Here is a 24,407-nt window from a genome sequence, read left to right as displayed (position 1 = left end):
CTATTGAATAAAGTCTATCTGGAAGGTACTGAGTGGAAGTGCAGAAGCAGCTGTAAATCTTTGTAGGAGCCTAGCTGTCCATCTGCCAGTGTTATTGTGTGTATCTTGGCCTCTGCCTGTTAGTAGGGATGCTGAAGACAGGGACTAGGAGGTAAAACTGAGGTTGAAGATCTTGCAACTTGCTTTTTTATTCTTTCACATTCCAAAATATTTACAAGGAAAAGTGAAAACCTCCTAGGATGGGGAGATTTATTAATCATAATAGAAACAACACTTGATTTTTTTTAACAACATTTAGATGTATAGTCAGTGTTGTTAAATTCCCTACATTTTCCTCACACACTAAGTGTAGAATTTGTTTTGGGTGGTAGTTTTCATCAGTTTCAAGATAAAAGAATGTTCAAGATAAGCCAGAGTGATGGGGAAAATGAAGCATGTGCTTGTTCTGTTACACAATTTTCTGTCTACAGAGGAGTTTGTTGCCAATAGGGGTCTTCTCATCTCTTGATTCTGGCAGGTAAGCAGAACATCATGGGGCTGAAGGGTCAAGCGGACTGGAGGGAAGTGGGGACAGTCTGAACAATGGATGAATGAAGTGGATTTAGAACAAGTCATTAGGGTTCAAGGCTGGAATTTGGGTCAGCTACAACTAGCTACTTAGAGACTTGTAGAAAATCTGCTGAATACCCACCAGAGGTGGAGTTTTAAAGTCTCAGCAAAAGTGAACCTTGGGGATATCTAAATAGGTAGCTAATGATAATCCTGTATGTTACAGTAGTCTAAGGTGTGCAGAAGGATCTCCCCAGACCTGTGGTGTTTGTAAGCCAGCTCTTCACTATACTCCCATTCTCTGTTCTGTGCTGCCTCGTGGCTCCAGTTTGTAGCACAAGTCTCTTGCCTGCTCTTAACCCCCATGCAGTTCTCATGTCTCCCCACCACTCTACCCACTCCTACTTCCACTCTTTTGATGGTTCTGGGACAGCTTCCCTGTGCCAGATTCAGTGTTTGCTCACACACTGTTAGCTTGTTTTGCTTCTGTATTGTCTTAGAAATGCTCTCAGGAGAGACAGGGATTTAAAAAAAAAGTTCAAATTGAAAAGCACTAATTGGCCACTGTTATTTTCTATGCTTGAATGTATGTGAAAATAATTGTAGTCAGTTTTTTCAGGATCCATCTAGTTTTGAGTAATGTTTCTAATGATGAGCCACTCAATTATAGATTTCTCCAAGTGCTACAAGTGGAATCTAGGCAAAGCCCATCTGTCCTGTCTAGACTGTCTTGGCAAGGATGGGAGAAAAGGGCAGAGTCCTGCTGCAGCTTTAAGTGTTGAGATACAAGAAGTTGAAACCTTCCAAAAAATTGACAATCACTCAAAGACTGAGACCTCCTGAATGCCTCCAGACTGGAGAACATGCAGTAATAATAAACTTCAGTAAACTAGTATTCAGAAGAAACATTAATTCTGTACTCTTTCTTCATGTTTCTTTCTAGGATGATGTCCTTGCTAGGTACATAGCTCCCATCTTAAATCCTTTCCCAAACTCTTTCTGGAATTAAACAGTACCTCTGTGTCTTTCTTTTTATTTCTTTTTTTTTCTGCCATTTTTCATCGTGTATTGTTGGCAAGGCTGAAGAGGGTGCCTGCAGTGAATATCTTGAAATTCAAGGAAGTGCAGGCTGAGGAATTTGTACTGGTGGCAGTTTTCTATCATAAATGCTAAGACTGTACTGAGTGAAAAAAAGAGATCTGTGTGAAATGAGATGATGGATCAGGCCAGGATGCAAAAATGAATGTGACATGAATGACTCTTCTAGAGGTTTTCCTTTCCTTGCTCAGCTGAAAAGGTGAAAGCAAAATTCTGACGTACGAGTATTTGAAGTGCTCTACTGAATATGTTGTTGTATGAGTATCATTCACTAGTGTCTGAAGGACACTGAAAGTACTAAGAGAGATATAGATTAGAAGTGCCCTAGATAGACGAGGTATAAAGAAACATTCAAGAATAAATGAAGGTCTAGCCAACATTTCGACAGGGATTACTGTATCCAGCTTTGCCATACGCAAGCAAAAAATGTTGAACTGGTGTGGACAATCTTCCAAATGCAGAAATAGTAGAGGAAGAAAGTACAGATAGTCTGGAAATGTGAAATACAGAATGACAAGGGGGAAAAAAGGGTGATGGTAGAATTTAGATAAACAGTGGATCACAAGTGAATCCCTGTCCTTGTTTCATAGTGATATCAACAGCAAGTGTAAGCCAGAAACATTAGCTCAAGTGCTAAAGCAATTCACTCTAGAGGGACAGCCATTAGTACACCACAGGGCAAGGTACCTTCGAAAGGCAATGTGTTAATAAGAGAGTGAACTGATAATATATGTCACACCTCCAGATTAATTGACACTTCATCTGTGTAATACTTCTTACCATTAACTAACAAGAATGTTGTCTTAAGTGTGAAGAGAAATTACAAGAAGGAGAAGAGGAATGAAGGCTAGCAGGAAATCCATAATACCTTCTGCCCATGAGAAGGCTTTTTAAGCAGCCTCCAGACATGATTGCTGTGGCAGCTTTTATCAGTGCGAGCTCACTTGGACTGGAGCAGATCTACTGATATGTAACTGTGCTCTGGTTATACAATGGGTCAAAGGGATAAAATGTCTTGTGGGCATTAGTCAAGCAAATACTATTCGTCTAAGAGCCAGAGTATGTGCACTTGCTGTCCTGCGTCTCCTTATTTAGCAGAAGAACCCAGATTGGAACAACTTTGCTACTCCTGTGCAAGGAATCTCTTCTTCCAGACTACGTGACAGACTAAGTGCCACAGCTCACTTCAGGAGATCTCATATAATGCAGTTCTTCTCAAGGCTGACCACTGGAGGCAGGTCTTGAGGTAGCTGAGGAGCTGTAGGTCTTTGTTGGCTGCGTATCACATTTACCTTTTAGATGCTTCAGGTTCCTGACTCAAAAATTCTTTGCCTGACCTTCTCAAATTACAAAGCAAATTTAAAAATCCATCTCCTTCTTCAAAGCAAGTTCAAAAAGCAAGCCAAGTGCGATGCTTTTGTACAGTATAAGCCAGTTTGAGATGCCCAGCAAACCCAGAAACAACAGAAAAGATTGCAATTAGAATAAAGATGGTGTACTGCATTTATAACAAAATGCTGGCAATTGCACCTTGTTGCACCCTGGCTGTCTAGGCTCTGGTGTTCATGCTGTGGAGTAGTGCTTATCCATTCCAGATTAGAAAGCAAACTCATCAACATTTTCCACCAAGATATTTTTTACCTGGATTGCCACAAGTCCGTGGTGTCAGATGAGATCCATCCAAGAGTGCTGAGGGAACTGGCAGAGGTGATAGCCAAGCCACTTACCATCATCTGTCAGCATTCCTGGTCAACTGGAGAGGTCCCAGAAGACTGCAGGCTCCGAGTGTGACTTCCACGTACAAGAAGGGTTGTAAGGAGGATCTGGGGAACTACAAGCCTGTCATCCTGACCTTGGTGCCCGGGAAGGTTCTGGTGCAGATTGTCTTGAGAGAGATGGCATGGCATGTGTGGGGCAACCAGGGGATCAGGTCTAGTCAGCACGGGTTCGTGGAGGCCAGGTTCTGCTTGAGCAACCTGATCTCCTTCTATGATCAAGTGAACAGCCTGGCAGATGATGGAAAGGCTGTTGATGTGGTCTACCTAGACTTCAGCAAGGCCTTTGACACGGTCTCCCATAGTATTTTCCTGGAGAAGCTGGCAGACCATGGCTTGGACAGGTACGCTCTTGGCTGCATAAAGAACTGGCTGGAGGGCTGGACCCAAAGAGTGGTGGTGAATGGAGTTAAATCCAACTGGCAACCAGTCACAAGTGGTGTTCCCCAGGGGTCAGAACTGACCTCTTCAGTATCTTTATTGATGGCCTGGATGAGGGCACTGAGTGCACCTTCAGTAAGTTTGCAGATGACACCAAGTTGGCTGGAAGCATCAATCTGCCTGAGGGTTGCAAAACCGTACAGAGGGATCTGGAGGGGCTGGATCGCTGGGCTGAAGCCAATGGGATGAGATTCAACAAGACCAAGTGCCAGGTCCTGCACTTTGGTCACAGCAACCCCAGGTGATGTTACAGGCTTGGGGAAGGGTGGCTGGAAGAATAGAGTAAATGGACCTGGGGGTGTTGGTTGGTGCTCGGCTTAACATGAGCCGGCAGTGTGCCCAAGTGGCCAAGAAGGCCAACAGCATCCTGGCTTGTATCAGAAATAGTGTTGTCAGCAGGAACAGGGAAGTAATGGTGAGGCTGCACCTCGAGTACTGTGTTCAGTTTTGGGCCCCTCACTGCAAGAAAGATATTGCAGCCCTGGAGTGTGTCCAGAGGACAATGAAGCTGCTGAGGAGTCTGGAGCACAGACCTTACGAGGAATGTCTGAGGGAGTTGGGGCTGTTCAGTCTGGACAAGACTGGACAAGAGAAGGCTCAGGGGACCGTATTGCTCTCTCTAACTACCTGGAGGGAGGTTGTAGTGAGCTGAGAGTCAATCTCTTCTCTTGTGTAACTAGTGATAGGGCGAGAGGAAATGGCCTCAATTTGTGCCAGGGAGATTCAGGCTGGATGTTAGGAAATACTACTTTTCCAAAGGAGTGGTCAGGATCTGGAATGGGCTGCCCAGGGAGGTGGTCGAGTCACTGACCCTGGAGGTGTCCAAGGAACATTTATATGTTGTGTTGAGGGACAGGGTTTAGTGAGTACTATTGGTGATAGGTGGACAGTTGGACTGGATGATCTTCTAGGTCTTGATTCTATGACTGTGATTCTATGATTTTGCTAAACTATGGTTTGTGTTTTTCTGAAGACCAATAGGTAGTATTGTGTGGCTATATTAGGGATGAATGTTTTGCAGAGTGTCTCTCAGTCTTGCCATACTTGGCAGAATAGCAACAAATCCTATGCAAGCAAAAGGGTGCTGCTGCTAGCAAGCTCAACAAAATTTTTAGTAATTATATTTGCACCTCAGAGAAAAATATTTAGGTTGATTTGAGGTTATGACTGTCTTATCCTGTGTAGCAAAGCAAAATGCCGTGATTTGAGTAAAATCCTCTAAAACCTAGATACTGGCATCTTGGCAATTTCTGTTTGGTAGTAATTAAGCCTATCACCCATGCAGTACCAAGGCTTTTGCCTCCAGAGAGAAACAGAGTTTGCCCTGGGTGCAGGATGTGTTCCTGTGTGACTGAATACTCCCAGAATAACTTCCTTAACCATGGTGGTTAGGGCTAACTTATCTACAGTGACCTACTGCACAGAAGTTGCACATTAGCAGATCCCATTATTCTCAGACTGTTGTGTGGAGAATATCTATAAGGCAGGATGAGGTGGTATCTCTAGATGATGTCCCTCTCATTTGAGGTTCAAATGGAGCGGCAGATTGGGACAGGCCTTGCTTTCCCAGCACATGGGAAGCTGAGAGCCAGGGCCGTGTGTGAGCTGTCCATGGTGCAGAGGACTACAGGTGGGAGCCACTTGGCCCTGTAGTATAACACCTTCTGCCTGCACCCTATAATTACTTGGGCTATTATTGCAGCTGTCGTGTCTAGCCTGCCACTTGGAAAACATTATTTACTTCTGTATCTAAAAGAAGCCACCTGACAAAATTTGGCTTGTTCCTGGGGTTATGGTGAGTGTTTGAGAAGCTGATCTAATGCTTGTCAGCCAGCCGTGAGTTGTGAAGCTCTCTCATATGGCCCACAGAGGGAAGACACCAAGTTTGTGTTGCTCAAATAGCATTATGGCATGATATGCACACCTCATTTACACATGTAATGTATGTTTGTTGTCTGGGCTAATAAATACTGATGGTAAAAATAGGCCTGTAACTATGGAAAGGTTGGACTTTTAAAATCTTTGTTTAATTGTTGGTGTTTCTGCTTATTAAAAATCTTTGATCTTCCTTGGTTGGTCTAAAACTGTCTGTGCAGTTTGAGGCGTGGTTTTGTCATGAGTTGAGATGTGAAGTGAACAGATTTATAATGGCAGCCTTCTCAGTTTTTTGGGTTTTTTTCTTTCTTTTGGGGGGGGGGGAGAGAAGGCTTTGTTTTGAGGAATTTATGAGAGAGTGTTCACTTACCCATGTTCGTGCTAGTTATACAGATGTATTTTAGATATGTTTTAATGTCAGTTTCAGTTTGGGAATCCCCAGCATGCTGAATTGGTGGCTGTGTGATTTAATCAGAAAATACTGGGGAAGGACTGGCTTACGTGGTAGAACTTCTGATGCCCATTCCTACCTTCCTTCAAGAAATGAGCATAGCACTGAGATAACCTTTTTTTTTTTTTTTTCTTGTTGAAGATCATGTATTGAGGATCATCCACTAGAGAATGTCAGAAGTAATGCTTCTGAACTTTCCTAGCTCCTATTCAGAGTAGGGACTACTGCATGAAGAACATGCAGGGTCAGATACTTGGTTTTGCATCAGCACTTGGAGCTGCTCAGATGGAATTAAGTTACTGAACTCTAGATATGTTAGCTGATAAAGAATCCTGTTGGCAGGGGAAAGCTTCCTTCTGTAACAGTGACAGATATTGTTCTAGCCGTCTTGCTAAGCTCCTGTGACCCACCTCTGAGTCTTTCAATTCTTGAGGCACATAAAGGCTTGTGGCTAGAAAATACTGATGTCATCTCCTTATCTAGAACTTGGATAGTAAGATTAACATAGCTACAAGTTACTATTTCTGGTGAAAGAAAAGGGAAAAAACCCTCAGAAAATGTGTAATAAGCATTGTAGAGAAGTATGAAAGGAGAAGAATTGGGGAAATTTCAAACATTAAATCAACATCACTGCCCAAAAGAGATAACACTGAAGGCACGTGAGTGCCTAAAGCACAGTCGTGACTTGGTCTAAACTAGCAAATTTTCATCCAGGATCACTGAGATCAGAGTGTACTTGCTTGACGACAGCTGTGTGCTCACAAAGGCTAACAACATCGTCAGTGATAAATAGCAGTGGGTTTATGAAATGAGAGTAGTCAGACAATAACCTTTCTTGATACAATTAGGTAATTAGTGGGCAAAAAGAAAGCAGTGGATAGACTGTCTTTGGACCACGCATGAGCTTTTGACACAAAGCTGTGTAAGATCTTATTAGGGAAATTAGATCAAATTGGTTTTGATACAAATCCTGTGAAATGAATCATGGATTAGCTGACAGAGTGTAAACACAAGGGTTATAGACATTCTTTATCCTTCTGCAAAGGTAGTGTCCAAAAGAGCAGAGTTTTGGCTTTAAATATTTGTTAGCAACCTGAAGGAAAATGTAAAAGATGTAGTTCTTAAATTTACAGTTGACACAACTGAAACATAATAGAAACAAATGAGTGTAAAAAAAAAAAATCTAGGCTGAAAAAATGAGCATTATTAGAAGGCCTCGGCTTGATAGAACAAGTTACAATTAGCAGTGTGTGCTTTAAAGATGTCACTGGATCTACTTTAAAATGGGAAGAATCCAAACTTCATACTGTGCACATCAAGGTGGCAAAGCAGCTTAAGTTCAGAGAGCTCCTAGTGAGACAGTGGGTATGCAATGATGGTGTGCAGGCCATTAGCTGGTGAAGTTATGCATGGTTGGCCTGTAAGTCTGCCTGACTGTGCACTTTCTGGAGAGTCTCCCCCCTGTAGTGCTGTGGTATCATTGCAGTGTGCGATTCCGGGCACCTTGCTGCAAGACCCAAGTAGGCTGGAATGAGTCCAGAGAAGGGCCACAAAGATGCTAAAGGGATTAGAGGGAATGACCTATGATGAGGAAAGGTGAAAAGAATGAAATGTTTAGAACCTCTAAGCTTGTTACATGGGCACAGAAATAGTAACGGAGTTTCCTGTGCCAGCGTGAAGGAGAGTTGGATCAAGTCTCTCTCCTTTTACATTCCTATTAAGGTAACTAGAGCTGAGCAAAATGGCTGTTCATCACTTTGAACTCTTTGCAAAAAATGTTTAACTGTTCTTCTTGAAGTTCAAGATGTTTTTTTTCTTGCCAGGGGGCAGACTAGGTCTGTTTAAAAATCATGATGGGATCTCTGTGGGACTTGTAGAAAGTCAGAGCTGAAGTGGCTTAACTCTGTATCTGCTGCCCATCAGTCAACTATCCAAGTTGTACCAGAGGACAGAAAAGAAAAATACAACCTCTGGAATGAGTGGATACACAGTAGCTGTGGTCTTTAGTCTGACTTGGTGCTAAGGGCTTTGATCTGTAAAGCACTTGTTTAAACCAAACCAGAACTTGCTATGTGTTACTGTCTCAGTGAGAGGGAAAGGAGCATCCTGGACTGTAAGGATGTAGGGGTTTGTTTCTATCTTTGATTGATCACCAGGCAGTCACTGTAACAGAGGTTGTGAGTGGAGAAGTGAGTTGGTCCTAGGAGACTGATCTCACCTTTTTCTCTGTTATTTTTTCCTAGTGGAGGGAAACACCTCACTGAGTCTATTTGAAGCAATTCAACTTCCTGTAACTTGCAGGTGACAAAACATTGCTAGTCTTCAGGTCTATCAGTTCAGAACCAAGAACTTTTTAAAACAGTAATGTCTGGTCCTATGACAGCAGTTCTGAGAAGTGTTTGCAAACAACTATCCCTTTCTTTTTGTGATTCCCTGGTTTATGATGGGCTGGCAGAGCAGTGGGCCTTGGTAAACTCCACTGTGAGAGCTTGTCTTGCAAATAGTGATTACATTTAGTAACGTGGTAGACAGGACTTCCAAAAATCTGAAGGAGTAGCCTCTTGCTCCGACAGCCAGCCTTTTGTTTTCCATATTCAGGTTTGTCTTTGGATTTGTAAAACGTGCCATTAATACAAGGAGGTGTACCAGGATGAGTGTTTCATACATGGCTAACATGAAGAAATGTGAAATGTTATGCCCTAGTTGGAGTAGATACAAACACAGACACAGAGGACTTCTGTCACCTCTGTTTAACCTTAATTCTCTGAAGTCCTTCTACTCCCAGTTTTCAGTATCTTTTCTAATACAGCTCAGAATCTCGTTTGTTGCTTCTTCATTTCTTCCCAGTCAGTGAATTCTGGGCTTTTAAGAGACAGAAGCTAGGATGTGAACTTACCTGACTGAATCTGACAGTTCAGCTTACTTCGTTGTCATGCCTTTTTCATAGTGTTGTCCTCTGTCTGCCCTTAATACTGCAACTTCAACTCCTTTTACTATGGAGCTTCTCAAGTGCAAAAAAGTTTTTTATGGTGGTTTTTACCTTCCACTTTGACCATAATCTCATGTTTCTATGCCTGGTGATCTTCAGGTTTTTATTACATATGCACCTCTCAGGTAGGGAAAGGTTCCACAATCTGGCCAGCACAGCAGCTTTTTTGCTTTGCTTTCTGCTTTTCTGGGCAAAGTATGGGGATTCATCAACTCATCACACTGTCTCTGAATGGGGCTAAACTCTGGATTCCTCTCAAGTAACACCAGGCAAAGCAGCCCAGGAATGTGAGATGCCTGCCCATAGTCTCAAGGTCAGCCATCTTGCCAAATAACGGACGTGTATGATCGATCCCAGAGTTGGGAGATGAGGTCAAACACTCGCGATGAAACAGAGAGGAAAATTAAGAGATACTTGGGTCAAATGAGATCATAACAGTGCAGAACTGTAAAGCTGTTGTGTATCAGACATGTACATTCATATCAGTAGGCACACAGAAATGATGTATGTAATGTATGTACATCAGTGTTGCTGTGTCACAAAATGCTTTGTCCTGTCACCTGATGGGTCAGGCCTCTTGGCAGGAGGAGTTGCCAAGTTGCCATAAATACCAGGTAAATAGACTGAAACTGAAATAGAAATTACCCACATGACCGTGGTATGGTAACTTTAAACCAGTGGAGCTTCTAAGAAGAAATTCAAGCATCCCCAGGCTGTCAGAATTCTTTGGACGTGTCATCAGGAAAATCACTTGATTGCATATTTTTAGGTTTTCTTAAAAGCCATTGACAAATTATCTTGCTGGAGAGAAAATTTGACCTCTCAGGTTAATACTGTTATCAATTTAAAAGTGTCTGAGACAGAAAACAAGAAGTAGGCATCCCCTACCCAGAAAATAAGGGGAAGTCAATTTTCAGGTGATAAAGGTTGACATGAATGACCCAGATAGTTCTGTGTTGTGGTGGTTGATTCATGCATTAAAGCCCTTGGAAGTGGGTGAGCAATGAGACTCTGCAGATGGCAGAGGATTTTGAAGAAAGACTGAAGAACTCCAGAGGATTGTAATAAAGCTAGGTGCGAGGACAGCACAGTGGTAGATGAAGTGCGCTGTTGACTATTGCAGTGTTGCATTCCAGAAGGCATTACTTTGATTTTTCATAGATGTTAATGGATTCTAAATTAACTGTAACAACTCATGAAAAGATCTGAGATTCTCAGTAAGTAACTTGCTGATACTGTCTGTTAAAAGAAATGGTAACAGTTTAATTTTAAGAGGGTGAAAAAACCCCAAACAATATAAGGAGTCATATAAGGGATGGGCTGAAAATAACATTGAAAATATGGTAGTGTCACTAGGTGATTGACAGCATACCTTTGTCTTGAACGCTGTCCAGACCTTCAGCTGGAGGAGTGATGGAGTAGTGCCAGTTTCATGCTGCTGAGGAGTTGCCTCATTGAATTCTTCTGGACTGAACAGAAATAGCTGAACTAGATGAAATTCAGAGATGGATGATGTAATAGATATGAGGTTTGCAAAAATGTCTGCGTAAATGCATGAAGAACAATTATATAATGAAAAGCTGAATTAGAACATAGCAAAAGAGCACATCATGAGGAGAATTAGGAGATGTCCAGGGAACCTGGGCAGCTGTGAATGCAGCGTGCACACATTATTGTTTGTTCATAGACTGAACGAGTAATCCCTGGAGCTCATTTTCATATCATATCTTTAAAATTAGCAGTGTTCCAAAAAAAAAAAACAACTTCACTTTTATTTGAACAATAAAACTATCTTTGACTGCAGTTAATAATAATAAAAGGTTTCAAATTTGGTAAAGATGTCATCCCTACATATACTTTAGAGTGTGTGACTCTGTAAGATGTGGAAATGTGGGAGAAGCCTTTCTATGTACAAGTCTTATGCTAGTAAACAGAAGAAAGATTAATATTTAAGATTAAGTTGGATCAAGCTTTTGATCAGATCAGTTTCTTTTTTTAAACTCCCATTTTAGTGATGTTAATGAAGAGGAGTGAATCCAATGTGAAAATAACACGGGGACATCTGTATTACAAAAGAAAGTCCATTCTGAACAGATTCTTCACGCAGGGTATGCTTGTGTACTCTCATGCTTGTGTACCCTCAGGGCAAGGAATCCTGAACTAACTGAGAATCTTTTTCATTTGGCCAGCCACAAATAGGTTCATTTATTTCTGCTTTGCCAGGGATTATCTGCTCTGGGTAGCTTCTGCCTCATCAGCACTGATTCCCCTTCCCAGCACTAGTCTGTGAACACCCTGAAATTGTGATCTACACGAATGGCCTTGACTTTCTCTGTGAGATTTGATGGGAAATAGGCAAATAGTTCTTAGTGACTTGTGTTCATATCCCTGAGGAGAAGTACCTATGTGGGGTTGCACTGCCTGAGCCAATTGGAGTTGGACTAAGGTGGGAAAGGGAGGGCTTTCCTTTGACTGCCGTGGAGCTGCATTTAACCAAGAGGCCGCTGAATGTCTTTGCTCTCTCTTTGCAGGCTGCTCGGCAGAATGGCCACAGAGGAGCGGCACCTCTCCTCCAGCTGTGGATCCTTCATCAAGACCGAGCCCTCCAGCCCGTCATCTGGCATCGACGCTATCAGCCACCACAGCCCCAGTGGCTCCTCCGATGCTAGCGGTGGCTACGGCATTGCCATGGGCGGCCACCCCAATGGCCTGGACTCACCGCCCATGTTCAATGGCACGGGGATTGGCGGTGGGTCCTGCCGTAAGCGTTACGATGACTGCGCCAGTGCCATCATGGAGGACTCACCCACCAAGTGCGAGTACATGCTCAATGCGATCCCCAAGCGGCTGTGCCTGGTGTGTGGGGACATTGCTTCTGGGTACCACTACGGTGTGGCTTCCTGTGAGGCGTGCAAAGCCTTCTTCAAGAGGACTATTCAAGGTACAGTGTACCAATTTTTGTCAGTCTTAACCAAAGGTCAGAAATGACTTAGATGACTTTGATAACCTCAGGGCATATATATGTAGACGAACTGCAGCTCATTATTCTTGCATATACAATTCACATATAACGTGTCTGTGTCCTGAGCGCCAAAGGTGTGCTGCAGTTGTGTACTCTAGAAGTAGGAGTGCATACTGGCAAGCTCTGGTATCCTCAGATGTGTGGGTATACTTACACAAGCAGACCGTTTATGAGCAAACATCCCTGAGCATACGGATGTTCTCTGTTTCTTGCACTCTCTAACTGAAAAAAGGACAGATTAATTCACCTTGCAATGGAAAGCGTATATGTGGTTTGACTAGAGGGGCATCCAGTGAGCAAGCTGTTGTGTGGGTACTTGGCTGATGTCAGCCCACCACACCAACACTCCCTTGACTCCTGTGAAATAAGTCCACTTGTGGGGAAAGTACTCTATTTTTGTTCATTGACTGGGCCAATCATACTTAATTATACTCCATCACTTGGAATGTTCAATCCTGGAGTGAATAGAGCAATACAGGGTGCAGATTACCACAGATGTCTACAGAATTTACTATTTTTAGTTTAATTTTTTAGATTCCAGATGTATCTTTTTGCCACAATACTGCTATGGAGATGATCATTGCCCCACTGAGTCTTCCTCTTTCATTATGCCATGTGGAAAGCATGTCTATCCCTAGAGCATTGGCCTGTGCTCTGGCAGACTTTCTGTGATTTGTCATTGTTGAATCTCCTGTGATTGGACTTTTAGTTGCACTTCTGACTGTCAGCACAGACTCCGTTGCTTCTCCAGCACTTGGACCCATTCCTAGTGTTAGTTTTTTGGCACATTCAAGTACTAAAGGGAGGGACAGGGTATTACTCTGAAGCAAAGCCCTTAGGGGCTCTTTATACAGAAAGATACTGAAAAACTGACCCCTTATGGGAGCAACATAAGAACTTCTCTGTGGCAGAGTGGAATATAGGCTTAACACGGAGAGTGGAAAAAGAAACCTAGGAAGTTCTGAAAAGCTGGAAATGATGCAGAGCAACAGTAACTAGAACCTGTATTCAGCCTTAGTATTATATCAGCTGATTTCATCCTAGGAAGAGAGACTGCTTCCCTTCAAGCCTGACTCCCCAGCACAACCATATTCTCCCCGTGGTTCCCTAATTGATTGCCTGTTAATGTGTAACAGATGGGGGGGAAGGGGTAAGTGGAGATTTCTGTCACCCTGTCATCAGCTTGTGTTAGTGACTGAGGCACCAAAATGCTTCAATTCCCTGAAGTGGGAGAGCCTGGTGTGCTGTGCCAAAGGTGAGCTGTTCCAGCTACGGAGCTGAAGGCTGAACCTGGGGAGATAGGGTAGGCAATAGGGCCACACAGTTTGGTTGGCTCAAGAAAATGTGAAATTCCCAGGGCTGTGCTGTAGTGCATGCTGTATACACTCAACCCTAGGTAAACATGAGGAGTTTAAGTATAACATTTTAATATATTAATCTTGAAGCTCAGCAAAATAAACCCAAATTAATATTTCTGTGTATGATCTTTGTGAATCAGCTTGTATGCTTGGAACTCATACCCATAAGGTGAAACAACAGGACTTGTAAGAATTCAGACTGAGGAGAATGGGGTATTGGAGAGTCAGTGAGGAGGCATGTTTACCACCATCATCTGAGTGGACAGGTTGTTTATCAGGCAAAGTGTCTGCATCTGTGGATTCCCTGCTCAAGTCTTGCAAACTTCAAACTCAGTGATTGTAGCTACACAGCTACTGTGCTAGGATGCCCTTACACCACTAAGGGGCTTAAAATGTGGATAATGAAGCTCAGAAGATTTATGTGGATTTATAACAGGCTTGTAACAAAATCCATAGTCTTTTAGGACCTCCTGGTTGTCTTTACAGTGAGCAGTATGGCTGCTGGGAAAGTAAGAGCAGCTGAGAGAGTCTGCACATTTTCCTGAGCAGAAGAATCTTCCACAAGACCAGCAAAGAACCTGTGAGATGCAGGAGGGAGGTTTGTGACCTGCAGTAGTGGCTGTGGCAGTCAGGCTCTGTCTTGTCACTCTGTTCTCATATTTCTCAGATGGGAATTCATAGCAAAAACACAAGTGTTTTTAGCTTTCCAAAAACTTTTGTAGCATGACCAGAAAAAGTGCAGTATTTCCAGGATCTGGTGTCAGAGTGCTCTTTATTATCTCAGCTCTACTACTTGAAGTCAGAAAATCATCTGCAGTCCAGTTCAGCTCTGTTAGTTTTGTGTTTTGTTTTTGCCTCAGTGCATCTGTAGAGATTGCTCTGTGTAGAAAGATCTGTTCACTGAAACTTCAGTAGGTAAGTACCTCTGTTTCAGAAACCTGTGTCTGCAAGAAATCACCAGGCTGAGAGAAAGCTGTGTGCTGCCAGTAGAGAGCCCTGGATCATTTCCTGCACCCATATGCGGGCAAGAGAATGACTTGACTGAGGCTGTGCAAGATGTCCAAGTTCTTTTGCATGGAGCAGAAGCCAGGGGTTCCACTCTGAGAAGGCAAACAGTGCTGGTATTATACCTGGAGTGACCCCCATTTGCTCTCCTACTGATTTTCCTCTGATTTTCACAAAGTATCTGTCCTCACACCAGGACTCAGATTATGGTGTCTCAACTACTTTAAGCTGAAGTTTAATAGAGAATCCACTGCATGCTTCCTATCCATGTTCCCTTGTCCTGCTGCAGAGGAGGTTGGACTGGAGCCTATTGAGTGTAGAAGCACTGCTGGTCTCTCACCATGGGCCTTTTCGTGGTTTTGAGGTCCTTTTTCAGTGGGGCACCCAAATGACCAGCTTGTCTTTGGAACTGGACAAAAGTTTCCAAGTCCTGAAATGAAAGGATCACCAAAGCCAGTGGCTAGTTGAAAAGTCTGGTTGCTTTCTCTTGCAGCCGTGCCACGGAGGAACTATGCTGAGTGCTTGATGGAACACTCCTATACCTACAGTATTCTGAAAGCAGTCCTTGAAGGAAAAAATAAAAATAAAGGAAGTATAAAAGGCAACAAGTGCATGATCTGGGAAGACTGTAAGATGGATTTCCTTGTGAATTCCTGCTCTCAGCCCACTAGCACCACAGGATCAGCAGTGTGACACCACTCTGCTAATCATGACTGTAGTGTGTTGCATCAAATCACAGGGATGAAACAAGACTTTTTATCCTGAACAAATAAAATTTGTCTCTTAACAGCAAATTTATTGAAATCTAGGCTTTTCTCTGAAATTCAGGGAAAGCTTGCCCAAAGAAACAGAGGACAGGAGAGATGGATATGCAGCAATGCAGGCATAGCAGGATGGAGCATGCAAGGAAGAGGAGAGGGAAAGAATGATGAAGAGGAATGCAGAGCAGACCAGAAAGAGTGAAAGAAAGGTCAGCTATTTGCTTGTTTGTTTCAGAAAGCAGAAGTTGGAAAGACTTCAACTTTGAAGACATTCTTGGTGATTTCTATTTGATTGTCCCTGAGTTTCCTTCCTTGTAGGAGGTGGAGAAGGCAGGATTTGGCTAAGTGGGGGAGCAGCTTGTGCTCTCAGTGCTATACCAGTTCTGAGCTCATCTCCCTTGAGGAGCTAAGTCCATAATGTAAGCAGGAGCGATGTGACTTACCACATTCCACAAGCTCAGAGAGTCATTCTCCCCCTTCCTCTCCCCTTCTAGAGAGGCCATGGTCCTGTAGGAGGCTCCAAGCTCTGGTGTGTAGTTTTCAGGTATTCCAATTATGAGTGCACTGAATATTTTGTTCCAAACTGTTTAACAGTCAAAGGTCCCTATTTTACAGAAAATTGGGTAATTTTGCAATTCTCCAGCATAAAAAACATGATCTATCACTTTAATAGTCCTTGGCTGTTCCTTAGCATTTCTCATCTAAAGGCTTTAAAGTGCAGTTAGACCTTAATGAATCAGGACTCACAATCCCCTGAGAAGACAGGTTTGGTAGCTCACTTCGTTTTGCAGATGGGAAGAGCAAGACTCAGAGAGGAAGTGGTTTGACCTCCCAAACTCAATATAGGAAAGCTTAAAACAATTCCAGACTCTGAGCTGGTCACCAGCCACTTGTTTTGTTTGGTTGGTTTGTTTTGTTTTGTTTGAAGTCATTTTTTAGGTCAACCTTGTGTGGTATCATCAGTGAGGTCCTAGCAGGTTTTTTAGATCAAATGTTAATATTACATAAATCAATGAAAGCTTTTCTAATAAATGATAGTTCAAATCAAGGCCTTGTCTACTAGATTATCCCATTTTCTTGCCTTTTCTTGCCTCTAGGTCACATAATTTATGATTCACAATGCACAGAGATTTGCCCCAAATTTATACTCAAATAAGGACTTGTCTGTCTGAGCCCTTGTGTGCACGGAGGCCCTTCTGCACCCCAGCTGCTGTAGCTAAGAGGGAGCACTCTCCGAGTGCCAGCAGCCGGGCTGATGGTGTGACCGCCAGCCGCTGCGAGGCTGCTGGAATTCCGATGAGTTAATCTCATCACTTTATCACAGGGCACTTACAGAAATTACAGGGAGCTGTGTGCAGCTCGCTGTGCTGGCAACTGGCCCCAGGACCCATAAAAGAAATTGAGAGAATAAACAATAAAAAAAAGTCAGAGAACTTTGTTACAAAGTTTTGGAGATGAGTTTTTCTTGGATGAATTCTGCCTAGGCAATGCTGATAGTACCTTCCCTAATGATGTCCTGCAAAAAGTTGGGTACTGTCCCCAGCTGTAGCTTTCAGTCCATTCAGTACAGGGTATGTTTGGGGCTTAATACAAAGGTCTGTTTAGCTTGGCAGCACTGCCTTGTGTTTCCCAGTTCTTGTGTGGAGAGAACACACTGGGCTTCACCTCTAGCATTTACCCCAGCAGAGAGGGCTGTAAGACGTGGTTGCTGGTGCTTTCTTCCTTGAGACTGGAAACAAGGTGTGTGTAAGGACACGCAAGCCTGTGTTTGATGTGAAGGCAATAAGACATGCTGAAAGGGATGTCCAACCAGTGTTGGATGTATTTTCTCACCTTTGCATACCCACAGACCCTGTGGCTGCAGCACTGCATGGTGGCTGCCGTGTTGCCACATGGGAAGGGAAGCCGGCCCAATGGCCACCCTCTTCTGGCTCTGATGCTTTAACAGGTGTGATCCCAGTACAGAATGTCTTCGAAAGCTGCATGTTCAAATTCTGCCTACATGATGGTACGTATGGTACCTGGTGCTTACTGTGACATTTTCTTAGCTGAGTTGTGATGCATGCTTTGTAGACCATTTCCAATACTTTGTCAGGGGGAGGCATGAAGAAGTTGAGGGATCTGCCTGGCTTATTGTAAAGGGACCTTGAACTGCTAGAGAGGGCTGTCATTGCCTCCTGGTGCTGTTAGGGCTCTATGCCCTTGGTGTCTCTGTGTTAGCAGGCAAATTTTTGGCCTGGAATCCATAAAACATGAAATCTTTTGCTCTCCAAACTCTGGTGCTGGTTTTGGTGTGCAAGGTGAACACTGAAACTAAGGTAAGACCTTCAAAAGTGAGACTATGGTTGAGTTTTATTCCAGGTTTGTTCCTGAGCTATTCCTTCCTGTGTGGGGGACAGCAAGTATCAGATCATGAGATCAGGGCCTCTGTACTCAGGGATCTGTAAGGCACTGGAGCTCTGTGTCTAAAGCAGGAATTTGTTTATTACCTTGAGATCATGCCCGAATCTCAATTTCCAGCTCTTTGGGAACCTTGATACATTGCTAGCTATTGAAATTCAGATGCTGCACAGTGACGAAATATAGTCTGAATGGAAGCAACTTGTGCAACATTCTTTTATTTCTTTATTTATTTTTGCAGACAAGCTGCATTTTGGGTACAAAGGAACATGGTGAGGAATGAGGCGGATGGCCTGGAGCTTAGAGTCAAGTTGCAGGTCTTGTGACAAGGCAGAGGGTAGAAGGTTTGTAACTAGCAGGCAGATAATGTTTATGCTCCTGGGGGTTGTGTGCTTCTGAGGTTTCACCCAGCAAAGGGCCATGCATAGTAAGATAAATCAAATGGTGCTTTCTTCCTTTTGAATCTATGCTGTCTTTTAGCTCTGATTGCTAGTGGGTTTTCTGACTGCTTAGTTAGTTGCCAGAACTAATCACCACCCCTAGAGACTGTATGCATGTATGTAGAGAAAGGAAGGGTCTCAAACAAGAACACAGAAATTCCTGAAGAACTAGCAACAAAAATCAAATGTCCTGTCTTGATGTTACTAAACTGGGAGCTTCCCTTACTGACCTGGTGGTATATGAAGTCCAGACTGCGATCCCTCTCTGCTCTCATCTCTACTTTTAACCAACAGCTGTGAGTGAACTCTTTACTCTGTTTCCTGCTGTGAATCACCAGAGCAACCATTCCATCTTTCTGAACTGATTGTAGATTTTAGAAATCCTTTCTGGAGCTTCCTGTTTTACCTAGTAGCCAGACTGCCTTACGTACCTTATCACTGTCAATGCATCATTGCTGACACTAGGTTTCCAGTCCTGCTTTACAGCAAACACTGAGTAGTCCTCTTCAGAAGCATCTTCACACTGAATGGCAGGATGAAGACAACTGTTTCTGTTTGTTATCTTCTAGGACTAAATAACTGTTAGCTTACGTGTGATTCAGTGTACTATCCATTCGACCTTCATATCAGACCCCTGCTTCCATGTTTCAGTTATATGCTTGGCTTATGATAAAATACACTGCGACCAGAAACAAATTTGGAATGCCTCTTTTTCCAGTTTTGTCTTGGAGCTCATATTATGAAGTGATTGTAAATGAAAGGAAATGAGGAAAGAAATGATTTTCTCTGCAAAGAAATGATGAGGACTACTAAAGTAAAACTGAAAAGGTTTGCATAGATAGCTTGTATTTTACATATTACCCATTTTTCTCAATAATTGCTTCCCTGCTACCTATAGGATGTCACTAGTAGGAGGAATCAAAGGATGAAATACCACCTCCGAGCTCTCTGGTCCCAAGAGCAAGGCAAGGAAGGCAGGTGACATCCACCCAGTAGATGTGGGCTGAGACTTAGTCCCACTCTCAGGGCTTCGGGGAACCGGACAGGTTATAGGTGATGCAGGAGAAAAAGCGATTATGTGCTTTGAATATCCTGTGTGCCTGAAAGCCCAGCATTGAATGAACCCCTTGGATGGGCAGGTTTCTCTCAGTACTTAGAGCAGTGTTGCTTTTTTTCTGAAATGTGCTTTAATAAGTAGTGCTGGGCTCTCAGAGTCCAACACAAGCCAGAGTGGTCTGTGTGTATTTGTGTGTGCAAATGAGTGTCTAAATGTAGAGACCAATGGTTATGGAAATACTTGGGCACTACAGCCTATCTATGGACCACTGAGGAGAATGTAGCTCCTGTGTGACCATCTCTGTGTTTGATTGCAGGGAACATTGAATACAGCTGCCCGGCCACCAATGAATGTGAGATCACGAAACGGAGGCGCAAGTCCTGTCAAGCCTGTCGCTTCATGAAATGCCTCAAAGTGGGGATGCTGAAAGAAGGTAAGGTGTCTGTCCTGACCTGGAACTCCAGGCCTTGTAGAATCCCCTAGAATAACTGTGCACTTGTGCTCTCTGGCTTTTCCAAGGCATCCCTCTATTCAGGATTTTTAGAAGAGTCAGGATGGGCTGTGACCAAGAAGGCAATCCAGTGAGGAGTGTGGTTCTAGTCAGCACACTCATGCTAGGATATTACTTCCAGTGTGATAGCAAATTTGACAGATAACTGGAAACAGGCTATACTAAACTGTTCCCTTTCCTGAAAGAACCCCAGGCTGGAAAGTGTTGTTCTTCTTGCCCTCCAGTTCATTTTGCAGTATTGGGAAGGAAAGGTTCTTGCTTGATTATGACAGGGTTGGATGGGTTTTCACAAAGCTATGGCACAGTGTGCTTGAAGGTCTGCCCATATTCCCACTCAGGAGACTTTCTGAAGATGGTGAGGAGGACAGGTCTGTCTGGGAGCTGTGGGTCGCCTGCCCTGCATGCTCAACCTGTTCAGCTTATTGATCTGTTCAGTGTTCTCTGAGTAGTGTTCAGCTTCTTTCTTGTGCTGTTTTTCCTCCCTTCCCCCCTGCCTCCCCAATCCTTGTCCATTCAAGGTGAACCATAGGGAATTCAGTGGCAATTAAACACATTCTTATGGATTGGCTTTAAAGCCTTGTTTCCTTTGGGTCCCTCAGGGAGAGGTAGCAAGAGGAGGAGGGGTAGGAAGGAGAAATGCTACTTGTAACCCTCTGCTTTGCTGTACCTGGCAGAGCACAGTGCTCTCCCTTTATCCAAAAGGAACAGCAGCTAGCTGCAGTCTGCCCAAGGCCAGCATGCTGGAGCCAAGATGCCAGCATGCAGCATGCTTCCAGATCATACCATTTTAACAGCCAGTGATGAATTGCACAATGTCACTTGAGCATGTATTGCTTTGCACTGGCACTCTCTCATTTCTTGAGAGGTAAGTTGATGGCAGCCAGTATTGTTAAGAATGTAGATTAGATGTTAAACCCTGTCCTTTTCTTTGATGGATGTGCTGTTTCTGTGGTTAAATATCTTCCTGCTAGAGCACACCAGGTACCAATGGGAGGAGATTCAGTCTTGTGTAGTCTATCCCTTCTCTGGGGTGGCTATTGAGTTGGAAGATCTTGATCTTCTGCTGAGAAGGAGGCACCTGCTTTTGGAGTTAGAGGGTAACCCCTTTAAAGCAGCTTCGCTTATGTAGTCATTCTGAGGAGAATTATATCCCCTCACTTGCATGCCAATCCATGGTAGTGATGCTGGCTTTAGTGGGAGTGCAGGTTGGTTACGAGAGAGCCTGCACATACGAATCCTGTAAAACAACCCTGAAAATACAGTGTGACTCCAGTCACTGCAGAGCAGCAGGGTCCAAGCTTGCTGCCTGCTTCTGTCCATGGTGCCCTTCATCCGAGCAGTTGAGCCCTTCAGAACTGGCAGCTCTGAGCAGCAGGAGCCCATTCTGGCCTGTCTGTAGCCAGGGCAACCTCTGCTCCCAGTTCTAGGAGTGTAATACAGTCCAGAGCAGGGTGTGAACTGTGGTGTAGCCTCCAAGTTGTGTGAAAACAGTTAACTTCTACCAGACCAGAGACAGGCTGTTAAACAGTATGGTTTCATTCACACCGTGCTCTGTCTGAACTCCTGAAGCCCATGGGATACAACCCATTGTAAACTGAAATTTGACTCTTAAGGCTGCTTTTGTGCTGAAGTGTCTTTGGTTATTCATATAGGAATTGATTTGGCATCATTAAAGCCACTGGGGAAGGGTGGTTTGCTATTGATGTTAGTGTATCTGTGATCCTGTCCATAACATTTAGAGCTGTGGAATATACAGTATTAAGATTTATTGATAGCAATGGGATGTGAGAACACGTGACAATATCAAGAGGAGCAGAAGAGCCTATATTAGCAATCTGTGAGCAGGAGTTTTTTGTCTTAATGCTGAGTGGTCAGCTGATGTAGGAAATGCTGCTGCTTTTCTCTATCTTTTGCTTGCTTTTCCCAGCTGAGAAATAAGGGTCAGACTGCTTTGCAAAAGGGCTGTAAGGACTGATTAGTTAACTTTGTGTGAAGCCTGGTGGAAGCACAAAGTTATTAGTATACAGAATTTAATCAATACACATCTTTAAAAGCAAAATCCAAAAAGGGAGAAAAAATGGCTTCACAGTCTTTGTTCTCCTCAGAGCCAGGAGTTTCGGGAAAGAACAAATCCATAATTGTTTGACTTGCTTAGAAATGCAGAATTGACAAGAGATTTTGGATTAGAAAAGGTTCGTTGGTTTTTTACATCTCTGATCTGTCATTTTGTTAGCTCATCCATCCCTTTATCCACCAGGGCAACAGTGTTCCTGGTTATACGTTTCTGGTAGTTTGACTGGATTTTGAAATCCCTGGTGTGTTGGCTTTCCCTGAGAGCCTATCCTGCAGTCCCCAGGTGCTCATTAGGATAAGATGAGTCTTGATGCTCGAGTTACATGTTGTTTTTCCTTCCAATATTTCCCATTTCTCCTTGCTTTGGTTTATAACTCTTCTTCCTTGGGTCTGTCTGTGGCAGAATGCTGTTAAGCCAGGTTCTTTCTTCTGTTTGATTTCCCAGAGTTTGGAGAAAAATGATCTTATGGTTAAATGAGAGATCTTGAAGCTAGTTTATCTCTGGCTGCATTTCTCTTTGAGATCTCTGGTACTGAGCTGGTAAATTACTGGGGGACGTTTCTGGGAAATGAAAGTGACCTTCCTCTGAAGAAGAAAAATCTGATATTCCATTAGTACCTAGTTCAGTGTTTCATGCTTTCTTCTTGGTAAGACAGGAAAGATTCTTGTAGTTATTGTCCTTACATGTGATGTTCACACCTCTGTCTACTCACTGGGCATGTAGTACGAGCCTGTTTTTAAAGCAGGGGGAACCAGGATTCAAAGACATCAGAAAGCAGGTAGCAGTGATTTCAAGCCTCTGCCTTACTCCTGAATGCCCAACTTGATGCTGCAGGAGCAGAATCCCCTTGGAAATGCACATGATAGTCACCAGGCGTGTTCTCTCCTTCCCTATGTACTGCAGGGAGCTGATCAGCCAACTGTGGTCCTTTAAAATCTGGGGATGCTGCCCCAACACAGTTTTTCGGGCAATGCCAAGTGAACGAGGATCAGGGCAGGAAGAGAGCCAATGGGGCGATCAATAGGTGTCTCAGATATCCAGGCCACTTTCTTTAAGAGATCTTGGATCAATGTATTGCAGCGAGGGAACTGCACGGACACCAGAGCTTTGCTGTCTCAGGTTCTCCAGGCGTGACGCTGCAGGGCAGGCGAGACTCGCTGGGGAGAGCAACTGGCAGAAATCTCTGCCTGTGGAGCCCAACCGACTCAGATGTGTTGGCCTGCCTAGCTGCCTGTCTTCCACTTTCCCTTCCATTTGGAGCGTGTCCTCAGAGAGCTTTAATTAGCCCCTCACTCACAGGCCTGGATAGGAGGCTGCTGGACTTGGAGTCTGTGATTCCAGCAGACTCCAGCCCAAGTGTCCCTATGGAGAGATGACGTCCCTGGAAAATTTATGCTCTGCTGATTCTGGCCTGGCTGAGGTATCTGCAGGCAGAGGTGAATGGGGCTTCTCCACAGCTTTTTCCAACTGAAGTGCGTACCTTCCTGCTCTGCAAAATCTGTCCACAAACAGAGATGCTGCCTGTAAGCCATTGAGGATGGCCTGTGTGGCTTCCAAGAAAGAGGGCAAAGACTGAAAAGGGCCCTGGGGATGTATCTCGTGGCAGATGAGGCGCACCTTATTTCAGAAAATATTTACATCCAGAGTCTCCTAGATGTGAGAATTCCCAAGATAGGAAAACTGGTTTGTTCAAGATGCTGCATCCCTATCTGAATGTCTCTGAAGGTAAGCTCTCCTCTGGCCTGGCCTCCTTGCTCTGAGGAGTCATTCAGCAGCTTTTACTTGCACAGTGAGGGTGAAGTCCACAAGAAGAAGGAGAGTAGGGGAAAGAAGACTGGATCTGGATGCAGAAAAGAGGTTCTTTAACAGCAAGAGTTCAGGCAATTAGTGAAGAAAGGCAAATGATTTACTTTAGCTACGTGACTCCATTTCTTCCCAGAAGTGTATCTGCTGGGTGTAGTAATCCCAGGTACAACCATTCCTTTCCCAGACTTTTCTCCTTGTCATACTAATGCACTTCCATAAGTAAGACTGTAGAACATGTTAAAATTCAACAGGACATCCAAATTTCTTGTTACAAATTCCCCAAGCTCCCGAACTGCTATCTGTCTAATCTGATTTGTGATGTACTCATCACTAGAACGTGTGGATATTGACACTGCAGGGCCAAGGACTGAAATATGAACAGAGAAGAGCCACAGCATTTACCTCGCTCATCTTTCTATTAGCTGTTCCCCTTTCTCACCTGTTTGCAGTCTTTGGCAATACCCTGCCTACTGCACCCAGTAGAACTTCTCTAACACTGCTCTTTCCCTTACCAGCTGCAGCCAGTGGCTGATATTGCAAATGCTTCCCAAGGAAACAAATCTGTCACCCCGGGTAGGTCTGGCTCTGTGATTTTATAAATTGGGTGCCATCATCTAGTATGTAATCAAGGGATTCCTGGTACTGGCAATCTCAAACTACTTTCACTTCATAACTTTGCCTTCATTGTTCACTAAAATCCAGATAACTGAATCAACAGCGGACCTTTCAGCAACATAACCAAATGGAGAGTGTTTCATTTCTCTTTTTAAGTGTCAGAGTCTCTCAATGGAGCAA

General features: G+C 43.7%; 1 protein-coding gene across 1 annotated transcript in view; it reads left to right on the top strand.

The window, feature by feature from the left end:
* ESRRB (estrogen related receptor beta) overlaps positions 1 to 24,407 on the top strand; it is a 121,700-nt gene that overhangs the window by 76,177 nt on the left and 21,116 nt on the right. The window contains exons 3-4 of the mRNA XM_065752222.1: positions 11,710 to 12,119; positions 19,538 to 19,654. Coding sequence (XP_065608294.1) covers positions 11,710 to 12,119; positions 19,538 to 19,654 — 527 coding nt within the window. The remainder of the gene's footprint in view (positions 1 to 11,709; positions 12,120 to 19,537; positions 19,655 to 24,407) is intronic.

Source organism: Cyrtonyx montezumae, unplaced genomic scaffold, assembly GCF_038088225.1.
Source record: "Cyrtonyx montezumae isolate F1298 unplaced genomic scaffold, pur_monq_1.0 scaffold_10, whole genome shotgun sequence".
In the NCBI taxonomy this organism is placed as follows: Eukaryota; Metazoa; Chordata; class Aves; order Galliformes; family Odontophoridae; genus Cyrtonyx; species Cyrtonyx montezumae.
Note: the sequence above shows the minus strand (reverse complement) of the source record. Positions and strands in the feature narration are given on the sequence as shown.